Genomic DNA, 22,203 nt, shown 5'->3' on the forward strand with positions numbered 1-22,203 from the left:
CATAAAATAAAGCCATCTCACAAAGCACAGCTAAATCAAAAAGGCAGCAATATAAATAAATAAAAAACCAGGTCAAATAACCACCCGCAGAAGAAAACAATCGGAACAGCTAACTAACAAACCAACCACACCGTTTAAAACTGCAGCAGCCCTGTAGTCACTCGTCCAACCAAATGAAGAGTAGAATCAGTCACCATCCTGTCTTCTTTCATTTCTGCAAGTACTGGCGGAAAGAGAGATCGTCTGAGAGTCTCTGTGTTCTCTTATGATACATTTGGCACTAGTATTGCCTTTGGTCCAGCAATAGGCAAATTGTCCCGGGTGTGGTTCTCTTATAGGGGAAATAAAAGGTGGCCTGGATGATTGTGTCCAGTTCCACACACCTCCAGCAGGGGGCAGTAATGGTGGAGTTGGGAGATGTGGCAATGTGAACAGAAGCGTCGATGGTGTGTTTGTCTGTCTGTCAGTCTGTCTTTCTTTGTTTGGAAAACTAGATTTTAGCATGTGCTGCTGTCCCTCAGAACCACCAAGTCCACCGCCCGCCGGAAGCTCTTCAGCAGAGAGACGGCCGTCTCGTGCTCCACGTGTAAAAAACTATGTCCATTAGCCTGCAAGGCAAACACGCAGCACAGTCAACAGCATGTGTGTGTGTGTGTGTGTGTGTGTGTGTGTGTGTGTGTGTGTGTGTGTGTGTGTGTGTGTGTGTGTGTGTGTGTGTGTGTGTGTGTGTGTGTGTGTGTGTGTGTGTGTGCGCGTGTGTTTGCGTGCGCGTAAGAGAACAATGCATGTACCTTATATGTGTGCGTATGTGCATTTCCGGGGTTCCATGCATGGATCCGTGTGCGTGCGTGTGCGCGTGTGTGTGTGTGTGTGTGTGTGTGTGTGTGTGTGTGTGTGTGTGTGTGTGTGTGTGTGTGTGTGTGTGTGTGTGTGTGGGGGTGATGGTTGTGTGTGTGTGTGTGTCTGTGTGCATGGTTGGATGGGTGGATGTGTGTGCGTGAGTATCTTTGTATACGTCGCTTAATTGGGGTCTGCGGTAGGTATGGCTGTTCTCATGACGTCATGCACTGGTGTGCGTGTGCGTGTGCGTGTGCGTGGGTCTCAGGCAGTGTGTGTGTGGTGGGTGGGAGCAGGGGGGGCGCAGACACTGGGGGCAGCGCTAGCTCAGAAACACTTCACTGTGGGGGGAAAAGAGAGGGAGAAAAAAGAGAGAGAGTACGGAGTGAGAGATGGCGAGATACACACAGTAGAAGGTCATGCTGTAGGAGGTAAAGGAGGGCAGGTTGGGGCTGGGGGGGGGGCTGTAGACCGTCCAGCTACAGAGCACACATCTGCAGGGAGACGGGGGGACGGCAGGGGGGGAGGACAGGAGGGGGAGAACGATGTCGGGGGGCTTTGGCTGTTCTGTTCTGGAGGAGAATCTGCTGGAGGTTTGGGGTGTTAATCGAACCGGCTGAGAAGCACTTACGAGGCCGACGTCGAAAACTGTCCTTGCACGTTTGACAAGCTGAAACACCTGCCGAGCTAACCCTGGCCCTAGACTACAACGTCTTAAGCAGCACACTTCCAACTTGTGTACAAAATCACTACTGGCCAACTGTGTTGAGTTAGACCCCAGACATAGAAGTCTTTTGTACAATCCTAACTTCTTACCATTCCACCTAGGAAACTGTTTAACAGTCATGGCTTTTCAGTTTGATGCTATTGTTTATAATGTCATTCTTCCAAGAGCTTTCTGTGGCTTGCTAATATGTACGATTGACAATTGATTTAAAAAAACAAAGCTTTAGTGACATATTTTGCAACACAATTCCCAATCTTTGCTAAATAAAATACCATGTCTAAAAGTTTTGTTTAAAATAAAGTGTTTCACAAAAACACATTTTCACCTGTTTTTACCCTATGAAATGAAACACTTACTATGTTATACTGATATCAAATATTGAGAAAAGTCCTAACATTTTATCCACAGTATAATCAGTGGTTGAATGTATCAGCCTAGCATGTATTCAACAGCAATATGTTTTCTGACATTAAGATGGCAGCAAATTTCCACTTTACCATGTCGTTTAAAAAGCTAATCCAGTCATTAGAGGACCAATATGTGATGAGAAGGTTAGAGAAAGGGGAGGAGCCGAGTAGGGATAGCACAGAAACATGCTCTGGAAGCACACAGGTTTAGATCTCAGCCTTCCCTAACCAATGAGAATGCAGGGGGAGGGGCATGCCACACCTTGAGCCAATAGGTACACAGAGAGGCAGGTCAGAGGAGGACGCGCCAGGTTTCATACACTCTTGGACTGCGCTCATAGTGGGAGGCAACACCTTATATCCCCACTCTAACATATAGATATAAATGATCAATAAAGCTATATAGCAGGGATATCTCACGAGTAGTACTATTTAATATCGCTATTTAGCCATTTAGGAAGGTGGACCTAGACATCGGGGATCGAACCGAGAACCTTTTATGTGGGAGTCAAACACCATCGTGCCCCTTGAGTATACAAATCGGGAATCTACCCATAGAATGTCCTTTAAATTAGATTTGTTCAAGGATCTAAATTCAACGTGACTTCCAGACGGTCCGTCCAGGGGGTCACGGCCCAGAGCAGCAAGTGTATGATACAGCTACCGTCTCCTGGGCTATCACCCTCTGTAACGCAGGCTGTCTGGTGAGAGTGCAGGAGGGGCGGGGCGAGGCTGGCCCCGGCCAATAGGCTGTCAGGGAGCCGAGTGGGCGGTTACCTGTAGGATCTTGTCCCCCGGCCGCAGGGAGGTCGAGGCAGGTCCGTCAGGCTGTACCCTAGTAACAAAGATACCCTATAAGTCAAAATGATACAACGTTAGCACAAGACAGGGAGACGGGGACGTAGAATCTTTGCCTTGCTCATGTCGAGTCGTGGCAGACCATAATAAACACTCCGTTCTAGTTCTTGGTTAAGCGAAAATCTGTATTATTTGTTCAGTAGTGGACGTTTGCCAGAGAACTCTACTTCCCAGTTCATCATTAATATTTATGAAGTAGCAGAGAATCCCCAAAAAGATACAGACTGTATATTGTATACATCTGGAAAAAACATCAGATACTTCTCAAGAGAGTGAGGGGGAGGATGTAGAGTGCATGGAGGATCCTCTGACTGATCAACATGATGGATTACATGCAGAGGACGCGCAGCAGTATAATAGGGGAGGGCAGAGAATATGTTTTCCCATGTTTAGCTGTCTGTTTGGTGACTATAGACCCAAAGGCAGAGATTGTAAAAACAACAACTTTTCATTGAGCGGTATTAAAAGGTTTACCCCACAAAAATAAATCACAGTTCAAAGGTCCTCACCAATGCCTGTAGCAGAAGCACTGTGTCCTAGTCGATATACGGTACGTAAATCCCCAATAACTTCCAATAAACTCTTCCTGGTTTATGGGTGAATGATTTTCCATGCATTTGTCCTGTGATTTTAGTTTTAGATTTAGTTTTATTCAATACAGTCCAATCCCAACAGAACTGACTTAAAGTTGTGTTGATGATTCAAAAGGAAATAGCACTGATGTGTGTCTAAACATCGTATTAAAATCAAATCATGTTTTGCGTAACCCGGTCATGAGTTTTTGATTAAATCTAAATCTGTGAATGAATCATTTGAATGGCTGAGCGACTGTATTGTGGATGTTAATAACAAGGAGAGGAGCAGATAGGAGGAGCTGAACCCCAGACTCACTGCAGGCTGATCACTGCAGCTTCAGGGACTAAAGATATTGATGTATTATTAATAATAAAAACTACTTGATATTCAGTCCTCAAACTTCTTCTTCTGCTTTTTTTGGGCTCGCCATAATTCACTGCTGAGCCCTCATAAAGTCAGCGTATGTGCGGTGAATCCCGATCTACAAGACGGTCCAAAAGCAACCGTGACTTTGGAAGGACCCGAGAGTACAGTTATTTGTTGTATACTTTAGCCAATGTCTTTCTTGAATGTTCCAGAGTTTAATCCGATATTTGTTCAAACTGTTGTCCGATGTTGATACATCTAAAATAAATAGACTTTTATGTGAACTGGACTTCAGTATCACAGTAAGAGCCCTGGCATGTGCACGTTTTGGAATATGTAGAAATCTGTGGTGCCAAACAGAAATGTTGCGTATCAGAGTGACTTTCTACTCTACTGTAATCTGTAAGGTTACTGTGAACAGTCAAACTGATAGAAGCTCACTTATCAAATCACTTGGTCAGGCTTAGTGTTAGAAATATAAAGCACCTGGTTAATGAATGAATAGCAGAGTATGCTTCAGGTACGAAGTATGAGTAGGAGTATGATAAAGTATTTTTACGGTTAACCTATGTAACATTTGAATATGTGTTTGTTACATAATAAGTGTATTCAGATTAACTGCTGCGCTTCAAAGCAGAAAACGCTATAAACAAACAGGCTAATACACGAGTCAAACCCAGTACAGAAACACACTGAGTACATGGATTGTGAGCCACATTAGACGCCTTAGCAGTCAAATGGAGCCCGAGCTATGCATATGAAGACCCAATCCCATTTCTACCTCACCCCTTCCCCTTACCCCTCCCCCTTGTTTTGAAGGGGTAAGGGGAAGGGGTAAGGGGTAGAAATGGGATTGGGCCGAAATATAGAATATAGAATATAGGGTTACCTAAGGTTAGCATAACATTGTATAATAACCACAAAACGTCTGCAAGCCCGTCTCAAGTCAACCGCCGCCCCGAAGCCATGACAGGGCGAGCCGAGGACGGACAGACGGACGGACGGACAGAACACTGCGGTAGCTAGCAGCAGTTTCCATGGTTACAGCAGAAGAGGAGATGAGAGCGATAAGGTAGGGGCTGCCGGGTCGTACCATGTCGGAGGGCTTGAAGGGGTTCCCCTGCCCGCTGATGCCCCCCGAGATACTGAAACCCAGACCGGGGTTCTTCTCTATCCGCACGCACATCTAGAGGGGGGGAGGGAGGGGGGGAGGGAGGGAGGGGGGGGGAGAGAGGGGGCATGAAAACAAAATCAATACTATATCTATATCCAAACATACCGTTATAGAAGGAGTTGTTAAAGTGTTATAGAACACGATAACTAACTGAGGGCCTGACTCAGAAGGATTCCTCAGTTATATAAAACATGTCTTATAATTACAATATGGCTTATGCCAAGAGATTTGTGTCCACTTTGACAGGTGGAACGCGAGAGAGAGAGAGAGAGAGAGAGAGAGAGAGAGAGAGAGAGGGAGGGAGAGAGAGAGAGAGAGAGAGAGAGAGAGAGAGAGAGAGAGAGAGAGAGAGAGAGAGAGAGAGAGAGAGAGAGAGAGAGAGAGAGAGAGAGAGAGAGAGAGAGAGAGTGGAGAGAGAGAGATAGTGGAGAGAGATAGGGAACATAGAGATAGTGGAAGAGGGAGATAGAGGGAGAGACAGTGTAAGAGATAAAGAGAGAGAGACAGTTGAAGATGGAGATAGAGAGAGACAGTGTGAGAGGGAGACAGAGAGACAGTGTGAGAGGGAGACAGAGAGAGAGACAGTGAGACAGGGAGACAGTGTGAGAGGGAGACAGAGAGAGTGAGAGAGAGAGAGAGAGAGAGAGAGAGACAGAGAGAGAGACAGTATGAGAGGGAGACAGAGAGAGAGACAGTGTGAGAGGGAGACAGAGAGAGAGACAGTGTGGGAGGGAGACAGAGAGAGAGAGTGTGGGAGGGAGACAGAGAGAGAGACAGTGCGGGAGGCTGCAGGTGACCTGGTCCTGGAAGCCGTCGATGCTCTTCTGCCCTTTGGTCTGCAGGAGGCAGCGCGCGCTCTGGGGCCGCGGGTTGGTGTGGGTCGCCATGCCCACCTGGCCGCTGTGGACCATGCCCTGGTTGCCGTGGTTACCGTGGTTGCCGTGGTTGCCGTGGTTGCCGTGGTTACTGTGGTACTGGGGGTTGGTGGCCGGCAGGGAGGGCGGGTGCGAGGCGTACTGGGGCTGGTTGCCGGAGGGGGTCATGGACATGGACATCCCCCCGCCGGGGTAGGGCTGGCTGGGGGAGGTCAGTGCGAGGGGCAGGGCTGGGGAGGCAGTGACCCAAAGACACGGTGAACGGACGGCGCCGGCACCACACCACACGTACACACTGAGGCCTCACAAGGGACCTGCATGAGGAGGGTTAGGGTCACCCCAACCCTAACCCCAACCCTAACCCTAACAAGGTGCATGAGAAGGGTTAGGGTCACCCCAACCCTAACCCTAACCCTAACAAGGTGCATGAGGAGGGTTAGGGTCACCCCAACCCTAACCCTAACCCTAACCTAACAAGGTTGATGAGAAGGGTTAGGGTCACCCTAACCCTTCTCGTCAACCTTGTTAGGGTTAGGGTCACCCCAACCCTAACCTTAACCCTAACCCTAACAAGGTGCATGAGAAGGGTTAGGGTCACCCGAACCCTTCTCATGCACCCTAACCCTAACCCTAACAAGGTGCATGAGGAGGGTTAGGGTCACCCGAACCCTTCTCGTGCACCTTGTTAAGGTTAGGGTTAGGGTTAGGGTCACCCTAGGGTGACCCTAACCCTAACCCTAACAAGGTGACCATCAGGGCTGCAGCACCGGCAGAAGAAGCACAGCCAAGAAACAACAGAATCGACAATAACACACTGAAATAATGTCCGCTTTTTAAGGTGATTTTGTTCAATAGTCTGACGTCTTGTGAAGTTCGCATTGCATGAGAAGGTACGTATTTTGCATAGGAAGCTTTTGTTGGAGGATGTTATCCTGCTATGTTTGTTTTGAGTTAACCATTGTGAAGCTTTGTAACCTGGACTGAAAAGTGCGACCCTGATAAAGACATCTTCATCACATTCTCCTGGTGACCCCAGACCGTGCGCTACCTTGGTATTGGCCCCCGCCCCCAGAGGGCGAGATGGCCATGACCATCCCCTGCTGGTATTGGCCGCCCTTGTTGATGGCCCCGCCCTCGTAGCCCTGCTGGCCCATCCCGCGGTGAGGGGGCGTGGCCGAGGAGCCGGAAGAGGAGGTGACCATCATGGTGTTGTGCTGCTGGTGGGAGGGGTTGTGGGCGTGGACATTCTGTGGAGGAGAGGAAAATGGAGCAGGGTAGACTAACTTCATGTTGTCGGGAGTTTAGCGCACAATACACACATCCGGTCATTGATGGTTTTCTGGGACCATTCACGAGCGACGAAGCATTCAACCGGGGTATACGCTACGTGGCAACCCGGCTCCGGAGCGGCAGACCTGGCGGCCCAGGGGAGAGGTGGTCGCCGGGGTATACCGCCCATTTCCCCCAGAGGGCGCTAGTGAGCGAAACCAATCAGCAGAATGTGAAACACCTGAGCAGCAGGTGGAGAAGCAGGGCTTAAACAGCCGGCTTCAACTCTAACTCTAGTGGGGCTGTCGTGTTTCTCGTGGGGCGAGAGCGATCCTGGAGGATCGAGAGACACTGGAATGACCGCGGGACATGATTCCACCCAGAGGGACACGACCGGGGGATTCCTCCAAGTCTCACGGAGCCAAGACAATTTCCGCTCTTTTTAATAGTATTCATACTATTGAATAAACACGCCTTAGGCTTGTTGGGGGAGGGGGAACTTACGGCAGTTACAACGGTGAACGTCGCCGTTAACGTTGTAAACACTGGGGTCTCACGGCAGAGCTGGGAATCTCAGCTGCTGGTTAATGGGGTCTGAACCTCATTAAGTTTCTGTTACATTTTTGCCATGATGGATCGTAGCCTGGCATCGCCAGACGAATTGTAAACTGCAATTAGTCCACGACCTCTGTTCATTTTAGATTCCCAAGGGGCGTCACCGACGGGCGTAGACCTAAATGCCTCTGTACACGATTGGACAGGCCAACAACCAATCATAGCAACGACACGTTTGACGGAGCACTGAGCAACGAAAAAAAATACATCTTTCTTCTCTTTTTTCGTGTCTCAACCTGATTTGAAGCCAGCGTCCATGTCAGTAAGTCCAGTGTGAGAGTCCAAATATGGTCATAACGCTCTGGAGGTTCCACTGAAGGAACCCACCTTCTTCATGACGTTATCAGGCGGCACGTCCCGCCTGCCGAGGGAGTAGAGAGCCCACTGGCTGCTCGCTGTCCCCCCCTCCTGGTCGTTGTCCAGCATGGCACCCTGCTGAGGCGTCTGGGCGAGAGACAGAGGAGGAAGACCCATGAGAACCAGACCCATAAATCAGAGGTCACTTCTCTCAACCAATTTCGATATTGGCTTCATTTGGACGTGGGGTTAAGGCATCCTATCCCATAATAAGCATAATTAGATAATGTGCTCAGTAGAGCACAAACCTCCACCCTGGCCAGCAGCACAAAGCCCCCACTGCAGGTGTGGCTTGAGGAGGGGGTCACCATGTTCCCCATGACGAACATGGTGAATGCACGCTTTGCCATTACAACGCTTATTCTAACATGCTAGCATGTCACGGCCCTAACACGCGTATGCATACTCGCTAATGGCAACATGCTAATACAATAGTATGCTATGGTTCAAACACGCTAACAGGGTCTTGCACTCTTTTGTATTAGCACGGCTAACATGTCAACAATACGTAACTAACATGTTAATGCTTCAGTCATGGTCGTTTTGTGACGTGTACAATTACTGCACTGCGCTCACGTATACTGAGCCATTCACATTGTAGTTGCTGGGATATATCTATCAATGTGAATATTCCTGTGACCTGTGTGGAAGGTCAATCAGTCGTCCCCATGCCAATGATCAACCATTCGCCTGAATCTGATGCAGATCTGTGCATCCTTTCTCAGAGGCATTGAAACGCAGAGACGACGCGAGTGAAATCACAACCTTCTGCGCGGAGGTAACGAGTTTACATGATGAATCTAAATGTATATTTTCCTTGCAGCATCGTAGAACACTGGCTAGTGCTCACGCATACAGATAGATTTTACACAGATTATGAATTCAGAGGGGTAATATAAACGAAAAAAAGTGAAAAAATAAGATGAGAATGGATTGGACGTTATCATGATTATTTCAAGCAGTGCAAGCTTGTAATATGTACCCCCCAAAAAGTGAAAGAAATAAATGCATATTTAGAGACTGCATTGCCATAGCACCGGGTATATGATATACTGTATATATATTTATATATATATATATATGAGAGACATGGGGATGGGTTGGTGCCGTGGCCATAGTTCGGGTTAGGTGATGGAGGCGCCCCTACACTGGATAGTTATTGCGTGATAATCGTTTGTCATTGACATGATTCATGTATCATACTTACAGCGGTAGCGGATGGAGGAGGCGGTAGTGGCAGCCACTGGCCAGCAGGGGGCGCATGCTTAATGTTATTGTAAAGGTTAAAGTTCAAAGTGCTGCTGCGGCCCGGGGCGTGAACCCCGCCCTGACAGAGCATGCCCAGGGTGAGCGTGTTGTGCTTTAGGACACCACTCTGATTGGAGGAGACAACATCACATGACACGGGTGATTATGGGTGCAGGTGGGGGTGGGAGTGTGGGGGGGGGGCAGACAGCAGGCTGCAGCAGACACACTGTGGACTCCACAAACAACAACAGTTACACAAGTCAACAAGAACAACAGTGCAAAGTCGCTGAAAGCACAGATAAATGTTAGCTTATGAGCGGTTACACGCACACAGAGAGACATCGTGTCACACAGCGGACAGCGTGGGCGTCTCTCGGCTCCCACGCTAGCAGGTTAAGGAGGGAGGTTATAGAGAGAGTTCCCCCGCCATCACCACTTCAACACACGTTTTATTGCTAATGAACGTCTAGGCCCTTCGTTCCGAGGGAATGCTTATAAAAAAAGTTGATTGTTTTTGTGATTTACACAGCGAGTGGTTAGTGCAGAGTTAGGGATCAAGGACGTACAGGTTTTAATTTATCATGCAAAAAAACGGAGTACATTGAATGGTATAAATTATTCACTGAATTAAAAAGGGAAAATAATAATTTGATCCTAGAAGGCCGTGGATTCACAGTCAGCAGATGTGTTTCCTACGGCGAGCTCAGAGAGCCTACTGAAGACGCCTGCCGTATACCGACCGATTCAATCTACTGACGGACAGGAATTCATTGTACAGGAGTGCTGACAATTAAAGAAAGTTATATCTTTCCAAAGAAATCTGCTGAGCACCAGCAGTTAAAACCTCTCTCTTTCTTGTCAATGAGGCAGTGCCCTGGGTTTGTGTGTGAGAGAACCTGAGCATTCCTTCCTAAGCAGAGACCAGACCTGGCTTTCTTCAACAACTACCGTTCGCCAGTTCTGCTCCCATTTTTTGGCAAAATCTTAATCTTAATCTATAAACATAGTGCGAATTTGTGGAGTTCGGCATTTTATTAGTTTACTTTTTGAGAGTTGAGAGTTCCGATCAATGGTACTTGGAAAAACGTCAATAGAATTCGACCAATCAACAAATATATTCTCTAGCTTCTTTCCAGCTTGTCGTTTAGACACAAACAGCTGAAAAGCTAAATAAAAATGAGCCAGCTGCAGGTTATTAAGTGAATAGTCCTTCATATCGGTCCCACAAGGGTTTTTCTGCACTAAAACACGGCTAGGCCCGTGCTGTAGCTATGGTAGGTTACCTCGAGGATAAATAAATTGCGTTAATCGCGCGATAAAATTAACGCCGTTAATAACGCGTTTGACTGACAGCACTAGTATGTACGTATTAGTGTTGGGGATTCACACATCCTAGCGGCCTGATCTGAGATTAGTGTTTGCAGAGTGATTTGGATCAAACCTCACGAGGAACATCAATAGTGTTCCTTCCCATGATAGTATTGTTGTTATTTAAAATCTATCCGTATGCATTTGTCTCGGCTTTGTTTTTATGTCAATCGGTACGATACCTTCATTTGTTAACTGTACCTACATTCATACTTTTTAATCTATGAGGATAATTATGATGGTTGATATCAGATGAGTAGCGTGGGTCTAGTCCGTGGAGCTGAACACAGGACCACATCAACAATGCAGACTCACACAGACACAGAGGGCTCCAGAGTGCTCAGCCTAGTGTGTGTGTGTGTGTGTGTGTGTGTGTGTGTGTGTGTGTGTGTGTGTGTGTGTGTGTGTGTGTGTGTGTGTGTGTGTGTGTGTGTGTGTGTGTGTGTGTGTGTGTGTGTGTGTGTGTGTGTGTGTGCGCCCGCGCGCGTGTGTGTGTGTGTCAGCCTACCCGGTCCATCCTCTTGGCTTCGATGTGTCGGAGCAGCTGCTGCCTCCAGTCGGCGGGCATCTTGGAGGTGATGTCATCGGGCTTGGGCTGCGGCCCGGGCCGCACCTTGATGGTGTCCTCGGAGGGCTTCTCGGGGCAGGTGGCCAGCGCGTAGTCGGGGGGCATCTTCTCCAGCAGGGCGGCCATGGTGGGCCGGGCGGAGACCGGACGCGCCTGGGGACACGAAGCACATTCAGTTTGATCGTATTTGTAGAGCCCTTAATCACCGGTACAGTCTCAAAAGGGTTAACAGGCCGTATATTAATGGCCCCCTTCAAGAGGGCAAGAAAATACTAGGGCAAGATATATATACTATTTACCACAAAGACACTTAATGACGCCCGCTGCATTCGGCCAAAATATTTGCTCCATTAAAACCGAATCATAAAAATAGGATCCTATTTCTTTTTTTGGTTGCGCTACAAATATGACCCGAACTGTGGGCTCTGTGGGCTCTGAGAGTTACCCGACTCAGGGAGCGTTTTAGATCCCTATCATAAGGGGTAGGCAGAGGGTGAGACGCCCGATAAGGAGATTGGGATTCAGAGTCAAGACACCCAAACCCCGACTGCTCCTTACGAGCTGGCTGTCGCCTCGCGTGGTTGACACCTTGACACTCGAGGTGTCCTCGAGTTAGTCATAATGAACGGGCTGGGTTCTATGCTCTCAGAGGACAGACAGACAGACGGACGGACAGAGAGGTGGCGGTATCAAGGACCTGGGAAGCGCCGTAGGTCTCTGTGCTGTAGCTCCTGGCCGACAGGGGGCGACGCTGAGTCAGGCTCTTGGTCGGGTAGCCAATCATGGGCTTCTTCTGCTCCTGGTACGCAGAGTAGTCGTCGTCGTAGCGACCGTTCCTCTTGTTGTGCATGAGCTGGCCCTGGCTCTCGGCCATGTTGGCGAGGGCAGAGGAGTGGTCCATGAGGGTGGAGTAGGCCAGGGAGCGGCCGTAGTGGGGGGGCTCGGCCTGGGGGGGGGGGGAGGGGGACGACAGAGAGAGGGGGGGGGGATGGATAGAGGGGGACAGGGGGAGGGGGAGGGAGGAGGGAGGAGGATGGAGAGAGGGGGAGGAGGGAGGATGGAGGAGGATGGAGAGAGGGGGAGGAGGGGGACAGGGGGAGGGGGAGGGTGGAGGACGGACAGAGGGAGAGGAGAGGATGGAGAGAGGGGTACAGGGGGAGGGAGGAGGGAGGGGGAGGAGGGAGGAGGGGGAGGATGGAGAGAGGGGGAGGAGGGAGGATGGAGGAGGATGGAGAGAGGGGGAGGAGGGGGACAGAGGGGGACAGGGGGAGGGGAGAGGATGGAGGAGAATGGAAGAGGATGGAGAGAGGGGTACAGGGGGAGGGAGGAGGGAGGACGGGGAGGATGGATAGGGAGGGGGAGGATGGATAGGGAGGGGAAGGGGGGAGGATCAAATATCAGACAAGCCTCCAGATAAACCTTCTGCAGCATTTGATCCTTTTGTGAAGTCACTGGATATAGAGCGGGATTATTAACTCACTCGGGTCGTTTAATCATCAAACAATTATGTGAAAACAACTACACACAGATGTAAACGCACACACACACACACACACACACACACACACACACACACACACACACACACACACACACACACACACACACACACACACACACACACACACACACACACACACACACACACACACACACACCGACACACAGGACCAGTGGTAGGGTTAGGGTCCCCCTACCTGCTGCCGGTACTGGGACTCCTGCAGCGCCTCCTGCTGGGCCTCGTGGACCCTGCGGAACAGGGCCAGCTCCGTGGAGCTCACCAGGGAGTCGGCGCGCCGCAGGAACCCCGGCCGGGAGCGCTGCGACGGGATTGGCTGCTGCTGCTGCTGCTGCTGCTGCTGCTGCTGCTGCTGCTGCTGCTGCTGCTGCTGCTGCTGCTGCTGCTGCTGCTGCTGGGGGGGCGGGCCCTCCTGGTTGATTGGCGGCTGGGGGAAGGAGAACATCTCCAGGGGCGGGTAGCCGCGGTAACGGGGGCTCACCATGTCTTTGGGGAGGGTCTTGCCGGGCTGGTTCATGTACTCCAGGGGCTTCCCTGAGTGGTTGGCGTAGTCGGGCGTGGTCGGGAAAGGGGGCGGGGCCCTGCGGTCCATGGTCACCTGCTGGGTAATGTACAGGTTATAGATAATGTATAGGCTATAGATAATGTATAGGTTATAGATAATGTATAGGTTATAGATAATGCATAGGCTATAGATAATGTATAGGTTATAGATAATGTATAGGTTATAGGTAATGTACAGGTTATAGATAATGTATAGGTTATAGATAATGTATAGGTTATAGATAATGTATAGGTTATAGACAATGTACTGGTTATAGATAATGTATAGGTTATAGACAATGTACAGGTTATAGACAATGTATAGGTTATAGATAATGTATAGGTTATAGATAATGTATAGTTTATAGATAATGTATAGGTTATAGATATTGTGTAGGTTATAGATAATGTATAGGTTATAGATAATGTATAGGTTATAGATAATGTATAGGTTATAGATAATGTATAGGTTATAGACAATGTACAGGTTATAAATAATGTATAGGTTATAGACAATGTACAGGTTATAGATAATGTATAGGTTATAGACAATGTACAGGTTATAGACAATGTATAGGTTATAGATAATGTATAGGTTATAGATAATGTATAGTTTATAGATAATGTATAGGTTATAGATATTGTGTAGGTTATAGATAATGTATAGGTTATAGATAATGTATAGGTTATAGATAATGTATAGGTTATAGATAAAGGTGTGTTGGGTGATTTATATTGTATGGGTTATAGATAATGGCGGTATGTTTGGTGATTTATATTGTATAGGTTATCTAATTAACCTAGTTAACCTTGTACCTCAGCAAGGTTCCTTATGGAGATTTCCAAACCTTCATATAATACTTATTCAGGTGAATGTTTGTGAAATCCTAATTCTGAAATCTCATCTCATCTCATCATCATACACACCCTCAGACACAAACACACACAAACACACACATACACAACACACACACAAGATTTGTATTTCTAATGTTAAACCAGTGCAGTGTCTTGGGTTTTGGTTCTCTGAATCTTTCAACAAGACTCTCTTTGTTCAAATTGGATTTGAAAAGCTTTGACTTTGACTTTTTAAAGTCAGAGTCAAGTTAGAGTTTAAAGCGAGGTCGCGGGCGTGAACCTGGGGGTTGTAGTTGTGGTCGAAGTGGTACGCCTTGTGTGGGATGGCGGGCTTCTGGCCGCCGCCCTGCTGGCTGTGGTTGTGGTTGCTGGAGGCGTTCCCGCCGAAGCCCATCTCGTCGTCCAGCATGGGGGCCGACTGGGAGCGCGACATGTTGCTCTGCTCCATGGAGCCGTGGAGGTCCGGGCGCTCCAGGCTGGCCTGCTGCTCGATGGACGAGCTGTAGCTGTCCATGGGAATGCTGCGGAGAGAGGGGAGCCAGCCAATCAGGCACGGGCTGAGCCTCGGACGAGACCCCCTCCGAGCCCTGACTGAGTGTAACACACGGGTCAGACAGACGGTGGACGGTGGACGGCGACGGTGACCAGCTACCTGTAGACCTTGTAGGAGCCCATGTCGATCTCGTCGATGCTCTGGGACTTCTTGAACTTGGAGCGCATCTCCTTCATCATGGGCGACAGGCGCTCCGAGCTCTTGCTCATCACCACCGTTACCTTGTTGCCCCCGCCGACGCTCAGCTGCTCCTTCCTGTTCTGCTCCTGGTTGTCATGGTAACTCCAGTTGCCAGGCAGTGGGCTGGCCCCTGCCTGCTCCAGCCTTCGAAGCATGAAGAGAGAACGTTCCACCAGACATGAAATAAACATATAGCCAGATGGGCGCTGGCCAACGCCGGAGGAACACAAACGAAGCGCCGGCATTTGTAGAATACATACTATAACGATGATGCCTCTTCTCTTAGCCTAAAAAGATATTATCAGTCCGTAACACTCCCATCACACTTTCATCACACTTTCATGTCCCATGTGACTGCATTAAATCATTGTTTTCAATTCTGAGCACAGAAAAATGAGCATACTTGTCTGCTGCGTTACCCTGACTCAACCACTAGGGGCTGCTGAGTGTCTCCTGACTCAGCCACTAGGGGCCGCTGAGCGTCTCCTGCGTTACCCTGACTCAGCCACTAGGGGCCGCTGAGTGTCTCCTGCGTTACCCTGACTCAGCCACCAGGGGCCGCTCAGTGTCTCCTGCGCTACCCTGACTCAGCCACTAGGGGCCGCTCAATGTCTCCTGCGCTACCCTGACTCAGCCACTAGGGGCCGCTGAAGGTCTCCTGACTCAGCCACTAGGGGCCGCTGAGTGTCTCCTGCGTTACCCTGACTCAGCCACTAGGGGCCGCTGAGTGTCTCCTGCGTTACCCTGACTCAGCCACTAGGGGCCGCTGAGTGTCTCCTGCGTTACCCTGACTCAGCCACTAGGGGCCGCTGAGTGTCTCCTGAGTTACCCTGACTCGGCCACTAGGGGCCGCTGAGTGTCTCCTGACTCGGCCACTAGGGGCCGCTGAGGGCCTCCTGAGTTACCTGGACTCCAGCTCCTTGCGGTCGGGGTTGGGGCTGGACGAGGGCGTGAGGTCCAGCTTGGAGGGGAAGGCGGTCCGGTCCTCGAAGGGGCTGGGCGTGCGGGTCCAGTTCTGCCAGGGGTTCTGGGGGGGCGGGGGGGCCGGGGGCGGGGGGTTGCTGTCGGGGTTGGCGCGCTGGTTGCCGTGGAAGGGGAGGGTCTGGGTGTCCAGCTCCAGAGGAACCCCCACGATTCGCTCCTGCCGCAGGAGGGGGCGGCGACCGTGTGCCGATTGGCTGCGGGGTTTGGAGCCCAGCGGGGGGTTACCGTGGCTACCGGCGGGGGTCTGGGAATCCATGGGAGATTCTTCGGCATCGAAACCTGTGTTGTCGTAGTGCGGCGCTTCTGACCAATCAAAGGGCTCGCTGAGTGGGCGTCGGTCTCCGTGCTGCTGCAAGGTGCCTGATGGAGGGGTTTCCCTTTGAGAAAGCAGGGGCTTGGAGTCAATGGGCTTGGGGAAGGACTGAGCCAATCTACACAGAAACAGAATGTAAACAACGTCCGTTGATGGTGGAACAACATTTAAAAATGAAGTGAAGTTAATGAGTTACAAGTACACACTACACACTAGACACTACACACTACACACAACGCTGCCTTTATGAGCCGCTGTCTACCCTCTGGGCGGGGGGTGCTGGGCCTTAACCTCTGGACTCTAGAGGTTACAGCCATGGCACGCGGGTACAGATCAGTTATTTACAGGTATCTCAGTCAGGGGACCAGGCTGTAAACGCTGGCTTCTATTAAGCCCCCCCCTAGCGGGAGTTGTGGAGCCTTTTAATTCTGCCTGAGCTGCAACAGGACGGACAGATCAATGGGAGGGGATTTCATCAGCGTCATGAAGTGGTTGTTTTTAAAAAAAAAAAAACTCTGGGATGGATCACTAACTAAATATTGCTATGATCAGCTTTGAAGTCCGCAAGAGAGAGAGGGAGAAAGAAAGAGGAGAGAGATATCGGGCTGGGAGGAAAATAAATAGATAAAAAGAATGAAAGAGATGTAGGAAGAGAGAGAGAGAGTGAGAGAGGATCTATCAGGGGCATCCACAGCATTCTAATGAGTTCCCCTGACCTTCACTGGGCTTGGTGAGAAGATGAGAAAGAGAGAAGGAGGGAGGGATGGAGACAGAGAGAAATGGGAAGAGATGAGACATAGTGGAGCGGGGACGGGAGGGGAAGAGATGATGGATGTTTGGCACGAGTGACCATGAGGGACTGTGATAAACGCGAAAGCCATCTCAGAGTCGGAGACGGTATGTGTGTGTTTGTGGGTGTAGGTGTGTGCACATGTGTTTGTCTACCCTGTACACGGCAGCTGTATGCAACGGTGCACAACGGTGTCTGTCTGTCTGTCTGTCTGTCTGTCTGTCTGTCTGTCTGTCTGTCTGTCTGTCTGTCTGTGTGCACTCATGATCTTTTGAACGTTTGTCTGTACGTGTACTGTACACACACGTGTTTCAATGTCGTAACTGTTTCCCCCAGCACTGTATGGTTAAGGCGACCGCCTTAACAACAATAGGGCCCCACCTTAATATATATAAAATATAAATAAGTATATATTTATAAAAATATATATATATATATATTTTTTTTTTTATTATTATGCAATAACAAAGTACAAAACTTTTGTAGGGAAAGAAAACATACTTCCATCAAGTACAAAAAATAAAGGTAAACAATGCACCGGTAATACTGTTAAAAACAATAGTCGTGCCTTAAAGCTTTTTGAATGGAATTGAAACGGCGGCATCAGGTGGTTGTATATATTATTGCGAACTGAACCCCCCCCCCCCCGCGCTCCTTGACCACCTTGACCAAGACATTTTTCTGGGGGAAACACTGTTTAACATACATGTATACAGTATATATATGCAATCGATCTTGCCCTGATGAAGGCCTACAATGGCCGAAACATGTGGGCAACTTTTTAAGAATTCCATTACGAATTAGCCTGTTTATTAAAGCTTTTTTAACTTTGAGAAGAGTGCCTTGGTCAGCCTATCTTTTTAGAAACGTATGTATATATATGCACTTCTATGGGTTTTGCATACATGATTCTGTGACCTTTGATGTGTGTGTGTGCGTGTGTGCATGTGCTTGTGCGTGATTGCGCGTGCATGTGTGCGTGCATGCGCGTGCTTGTGCGTGATAGCGCGTGCATGTATGCGTGTGCGTGTGTGCGTGTGCGTACCTGTTGGTCCAGTGGGTCTGTGGCGCCTGCTCCTTGCCGGGCGGCGGCAGGGTTGGCGTGTGCGAGCGCGTGTGTGCCTGCGCGTGCGCGTGTGCGTGTGAGAGCGCGTGGGGGTGGGGGTGGGGGTGCGTGCCCCCGGGGGGGTTGGAGGACCCCGAGGAGCCCTGCGACGGGGAGTAGTCCGAGTAGGTGGCCGAGGAGCCGCTGTGGTTCAGACAGTGCATCTTGTCCACCTCCTCGTCGGTGGACTCTGCGGAGAGAAGGCCTCGGTTACAGCGCGGCCCGGAACTCCCTTCAGACGCGGCGCCGAGATCCCCACGCAAAGCACAGAGGCAGTGCGGACCTGAAGCCGGTTGACATCAAGCGGGCGTCTCTGGGTAACGAGTGTTAACAGGCCGTCGGGCCTCCGTGCAAACCGTTAGTTTCATCTAGATTTACATTCAGGGGATTTTGCTGACACTTTTATCCAAAGCAACTTACAACAAATCATTCACACATTCACACAGCGACGGCGGAGTCGACCACGCAGGGCGACAGCCGGCTCGTCGGGAGCAGTCAGGGTGAGGCGTCTCGCTCAGGGACACCTCGACACTCCGCTAGGAGGAGCCGGGGATCGAACCAGGGAACTCACATGCCACAATCGATATTATTGTAGGGTGTGCTGTGAGGCCCTGGAGAGGGGTCGGTAGAGGTGGGGAGTGAACACAAAACCAGAACCGTGTTCAAGGAGTCAGCCCACAAAGGGCAGGGGGATTAAATGGCAAGCAGTTCAACCATTCACCAGGCCAGACAGGGCGGCCACATCGCCCCCTGCCCACCGCCACCCACATGAACTGAGCGCGCTCCCTCGATACAAGGCCGTCCGCACCACTCATGATCATCAGAGGTGCTTCAAGGTAATCGATTTGTACTGCTCCTTAGCTCACCCTATCTGTCGCTCCTATCATTACCGCGTGAGTACATCATGATTCAATTAGACATTTGCATAAAATAATTGACCAACACACATCCGGAAGCTTCTTAATGGAACAGGATGGCTGCCAGAGCCCGCCTCCACTCAGCTACTGCCAGGCACCACTGGTCCACCCCCTCGTGGACAGTGTGGTGGAGCCCGCTCACAATCCCCCCAGGAGGTTTTCCCTGCGTTCCAATGCCCATATTAAAATACTACTTAGTGTACCAGAAAAATATTTAGTATGTCCCAATACATAGTGTGGATGCAGCACGTCAAAAATCCCAGGACAAAACTTGAACAGACACAGGTGAATTTTTTTTTAAGATAATCAACATTATTAAGTTTGAATCATTCGGTTTCTAATGCAATCTGTATATCTACTGTAGGTCGGTAAAAAATGACAGGTAGTGATGCCGTCAAAACAATTAGATATCTATAAGCCAGCCTAATCAGAGCTCTAAGCGCCCGTCTCGAAGCTTCACCACAAAATTAGAATGCAAATTGAAATGTATATTTACATGCATATTTAAAGTAGTAGCTAAATGCCTAGTTTTCCCCTTTGATATTTAAATGAAAGGTGTCAAGCTGTTGATGCAAGGTTGGATATGCTAAACCAGGCAGCGCACTTCCCCTCTGCAGTGATGCGCTCTGTGCAGCCCCGTGCCACGCTGTGGACTGGACTCAAACAGGACGCCAATTAACACATTAAGGACACAACACGCGCGCTTTACCGACCAAAGTTCTGCCTTCCAAAGGGAACAGTCTTTGAAAAAAACCCGCGTCCTGTAATATGACACATTTCTAAAGTAAAACGGGTAATTAGCACAGAACAAAACGTAGAGGAAGAGTGATCTGATCCTCGGGGACCCCCCTGCAGGGGCTGAACCAGGACACCCGCCGGGCCGCCTGGCAGCCTGTCTCCATGTGACGGCTGAGAGTCCCGCTGACGGCACGACCCAGGACGTGCAGCCCCAGCGAAGGCTTCATGGATTACGTTTGAATGTCTAATTAACTCACAAAACAGATTTTTTTTCTTTGTTTCATCATTTCGCAGAGCAGATTGTTTTAGAGACTGAAGTGTTCTTCAAATCAATGTTTTATCAAAGAGTTAAAGCAAATGTCTGGCCAGTAGGATCGGACCTGGAGCATCAAACCGTTCCATCAAACCGTGGGAGGCATTAAGGAACGTTGTGTTAGGTTGAGGGGGGGCTGAGGGGGGAGGGGGCTACAGTACATGCTCTCTCCTTCTGCGGTGGGCTCAAATTAATAGGCTCTCCGCCATGACTAATTAATGGCCACCATTACAACCAGCCCCAGGCGCTTCACGTCATACCACATTAACTCGCTGTCTCAGACACCTGTGTGTCTCCGTGTGGCTGTTTGTGTGTGTACGTGTGCGCATGTTTCCGTATTCCAGTGCGTGAACAAGAAGTCCCGCCAAACCTACACACAATAGTATAAGTCATTGTGCGCTTCGTTGATTGAGTATGTGCCAACGCACTGACGACACGGACATTGACATGAACACATTCTCTAATCTGTGTGTGTGTGTGTGTGTGTGTGTGTGTGTGTGTGTGTGTGTGTGTGTGTGTGTGTGTGTGTGTGTGTGTGTGTGTGTGTGTGTGTGTGTGTGTGTTTCTTCTGATAGCCTACCTTTCTTGTCCTTGCCCAGCAGAACCACTTTGGGTTTGTACATCGGGGGTTCTACCAGGGTGGGTCTCATGTCAGAGATACGGATGTCGTTTGGAGATCCACCCATGGAGTCCTGCACACACACACACAGAACAACACACACACACACATCTGGGTTATTATTGATCGGAATAATGTCTTCAGCAAGACCTTGGAAGAAACTTGATCTTGCCATTGTTTAAAAATTACATTTTGTAGATGTCACAATCTTTGAAGCCTACAATAAAAAAGCTTTTAATGAAAAAAAAAATGTGCTTGTGTCACATGCCGACCCCTATTATAACTCGTTATTTAAAATAATAATTACAAAAATCGAAGATCAGTAGCAATAACTTGACAGAATCTGTCACAGTTTTACAGATCAAATGCATAGTAATTTGGATGTCTGATTGTGTGTGTGTGTGTGTGTGTGTGTGTGTGTGTGTGTGTGTGTGTGTGTGTGTGTGTGTGTGTGTGTGTGTGTGTGTGTGTGTGTGTGTGTGTGTGTGTGTGTGTGTGTGTGTGTGTGTGTGTGCACATGTTTGTGTTTTCCATGTTGCTAACCTCGGAGCTCTCTGTGAGCTCCTCCTTGTCCTTCCTTTTAGGAATATCGATTCCAGAGTTATGGATCGATCCCTGATCCATTAGCTGGGTCTGAGAGAAGTCCTGCATGTCTCTATCTGTAACCTGTCATACACACACACGAATGCACACACCACACACACACACACACACACACACACACACACACACACACACACACACACACACACACACACACACACACACACACACACACACACACACACACACACACACACACACACACACACACACACACACACTGCTTAATTATATTTACTTTAAACTGGGTTCCTACTACTCACGGCTGGCTTGACTAACATGCTATCTCATCTCTAGTGTGTGTGCGTACGTGTGTGTGTGTGTGTGCATGAGTTCTTGCGTGTGTTTGCATGCGTGTGTGCACGTGTGTGTGGTGTATATTTTTGTGTTTCCTTGTGTACGTGTGTGTTTGTGTGTGTACGTGTACGTGTTTGTGTTTGTACGTGTGTGGGTGTGTGGGTGTACGTGTGTGTGTACCTGTGTGTATGTTTGTGTACATGTGTGTGTACGCGTGTACGTGTGTCCGTTTGTGTATGTTTGTTTTTTTTGTACGTGCGTGCGCGCGTGCGTGCGTGCGCGCGTGCGTGCGCGCGTGCGTGCGTGCGTGCGTGCGTGCGTGCGTGCGTGCGTGCGTGCGGACCCACTGACCTCTTTGGGGGGGAGTGGCCAGGGGGGGTCGTAGGGCTCCTGGCTCAGGTGTGTGTGTTCTATGTTGGTGCCAGCCGAGGTGGCGGTGCCCGTGCTGAGCTGGTGCTGGTGCTGGTGCACGTGGCCGCCGTGCACGTTCTTACCCACAAGGCTTTGCACCGACTTGACCATGTTCTTCAGGTCCTCGGGGTAGGGGGTGGGGTACCGCTTCAGGTTGATCTCCACCTGAATGCCAACGCAAGTATGGATAAATATACACTATATTACACACACAC

At 49.5% G+C, this 22,203-nt stretch overlaps 1 protein-coding gene across 1 annotated transcript in view; it reads right to left on the reverse strand.

Annotated features, from left to right (window-relative positions):
* Positions 1-255: 255 nt before the first annotated feature.
* Positions 256-22,203, reverse strand: part of lrrc7 (leucine rich repeat containing 7) — a 54,784-nt gene continuing 32,836 nt past the window's right edge. Inside the window, exons 16-32 of the mRNA XM_056604224.1 lie at positions 21,929-22,153; positions 21,221-21,343; positions 20,639-20,750; positions 18,031-18,280; positions 15,804-16,313; positions 14,818-15,042; positions 14,446-14,686; positions 12,943-13,362; positions 11,916-12,191; positions 11,186-11,398; positions 9,269-9,436; positions 8,032-8,148; positions 6,866-7,067; positions 5,743-6,050; positions 4,865-4,957; positions 2,749-2,823; positions 256-608 (exon numbers count right to left, since the gene is read on the reverse strand). Coding sequence (XP_056460199.1) covers positions 498-608; positions 2,749-2,823; positions 4,865-4,957; positions 5,743-6,050; positions 6,866-7,067; positions 8,032-8,148; positions 9,269-9,436; positions 11,186-11,398; positions 11,916-12,191; positions 12,943-13,362; positions 14,446-14,686; positions 14,818-15,042; positions 15,804-16,313; positions 18,031-18,280; positions 20,639-20,750; positions 21,221-21,343; positions 21,929-22,153 — 3,669 coding nt within the window. The 3' untranslated portion in view covers positions 256-497. The remainder of the gene's footprint in view (positions 609-2,748; positions 2,824-4,864; positions 4,958-5,742; positions 6,051-6,865; positions 7,068-8,031; positions 8,149-9,268; positions 9,437-11,185; positions 11,399-11,915; positions 12,192-12,942; positions 13,363-14,445; positions 14,687-14,817; positions 15,043-15,803; positions 16,314-18,030; positions 18,281-20,638; positions 20,751-21,220; positions 21,344-21,928; positions 22,154-22,203) is intronic.

Source organism: Gadus chalcogrammus, chromosome 12 (genome assembly GCF_026213295.1).
Source record: "Gadus chalcogrammus isolate NIFS_2021 chromosome 12, NIFS_Gcha_1.0, whole genome shotgun sequence".
NCBI classification, from domain to species: Eukaryota; Metazoa; Chordata; class Actinopteri; order Gadiformes; family Gadidae; genus Gadus; species Gadus chalcogrammus.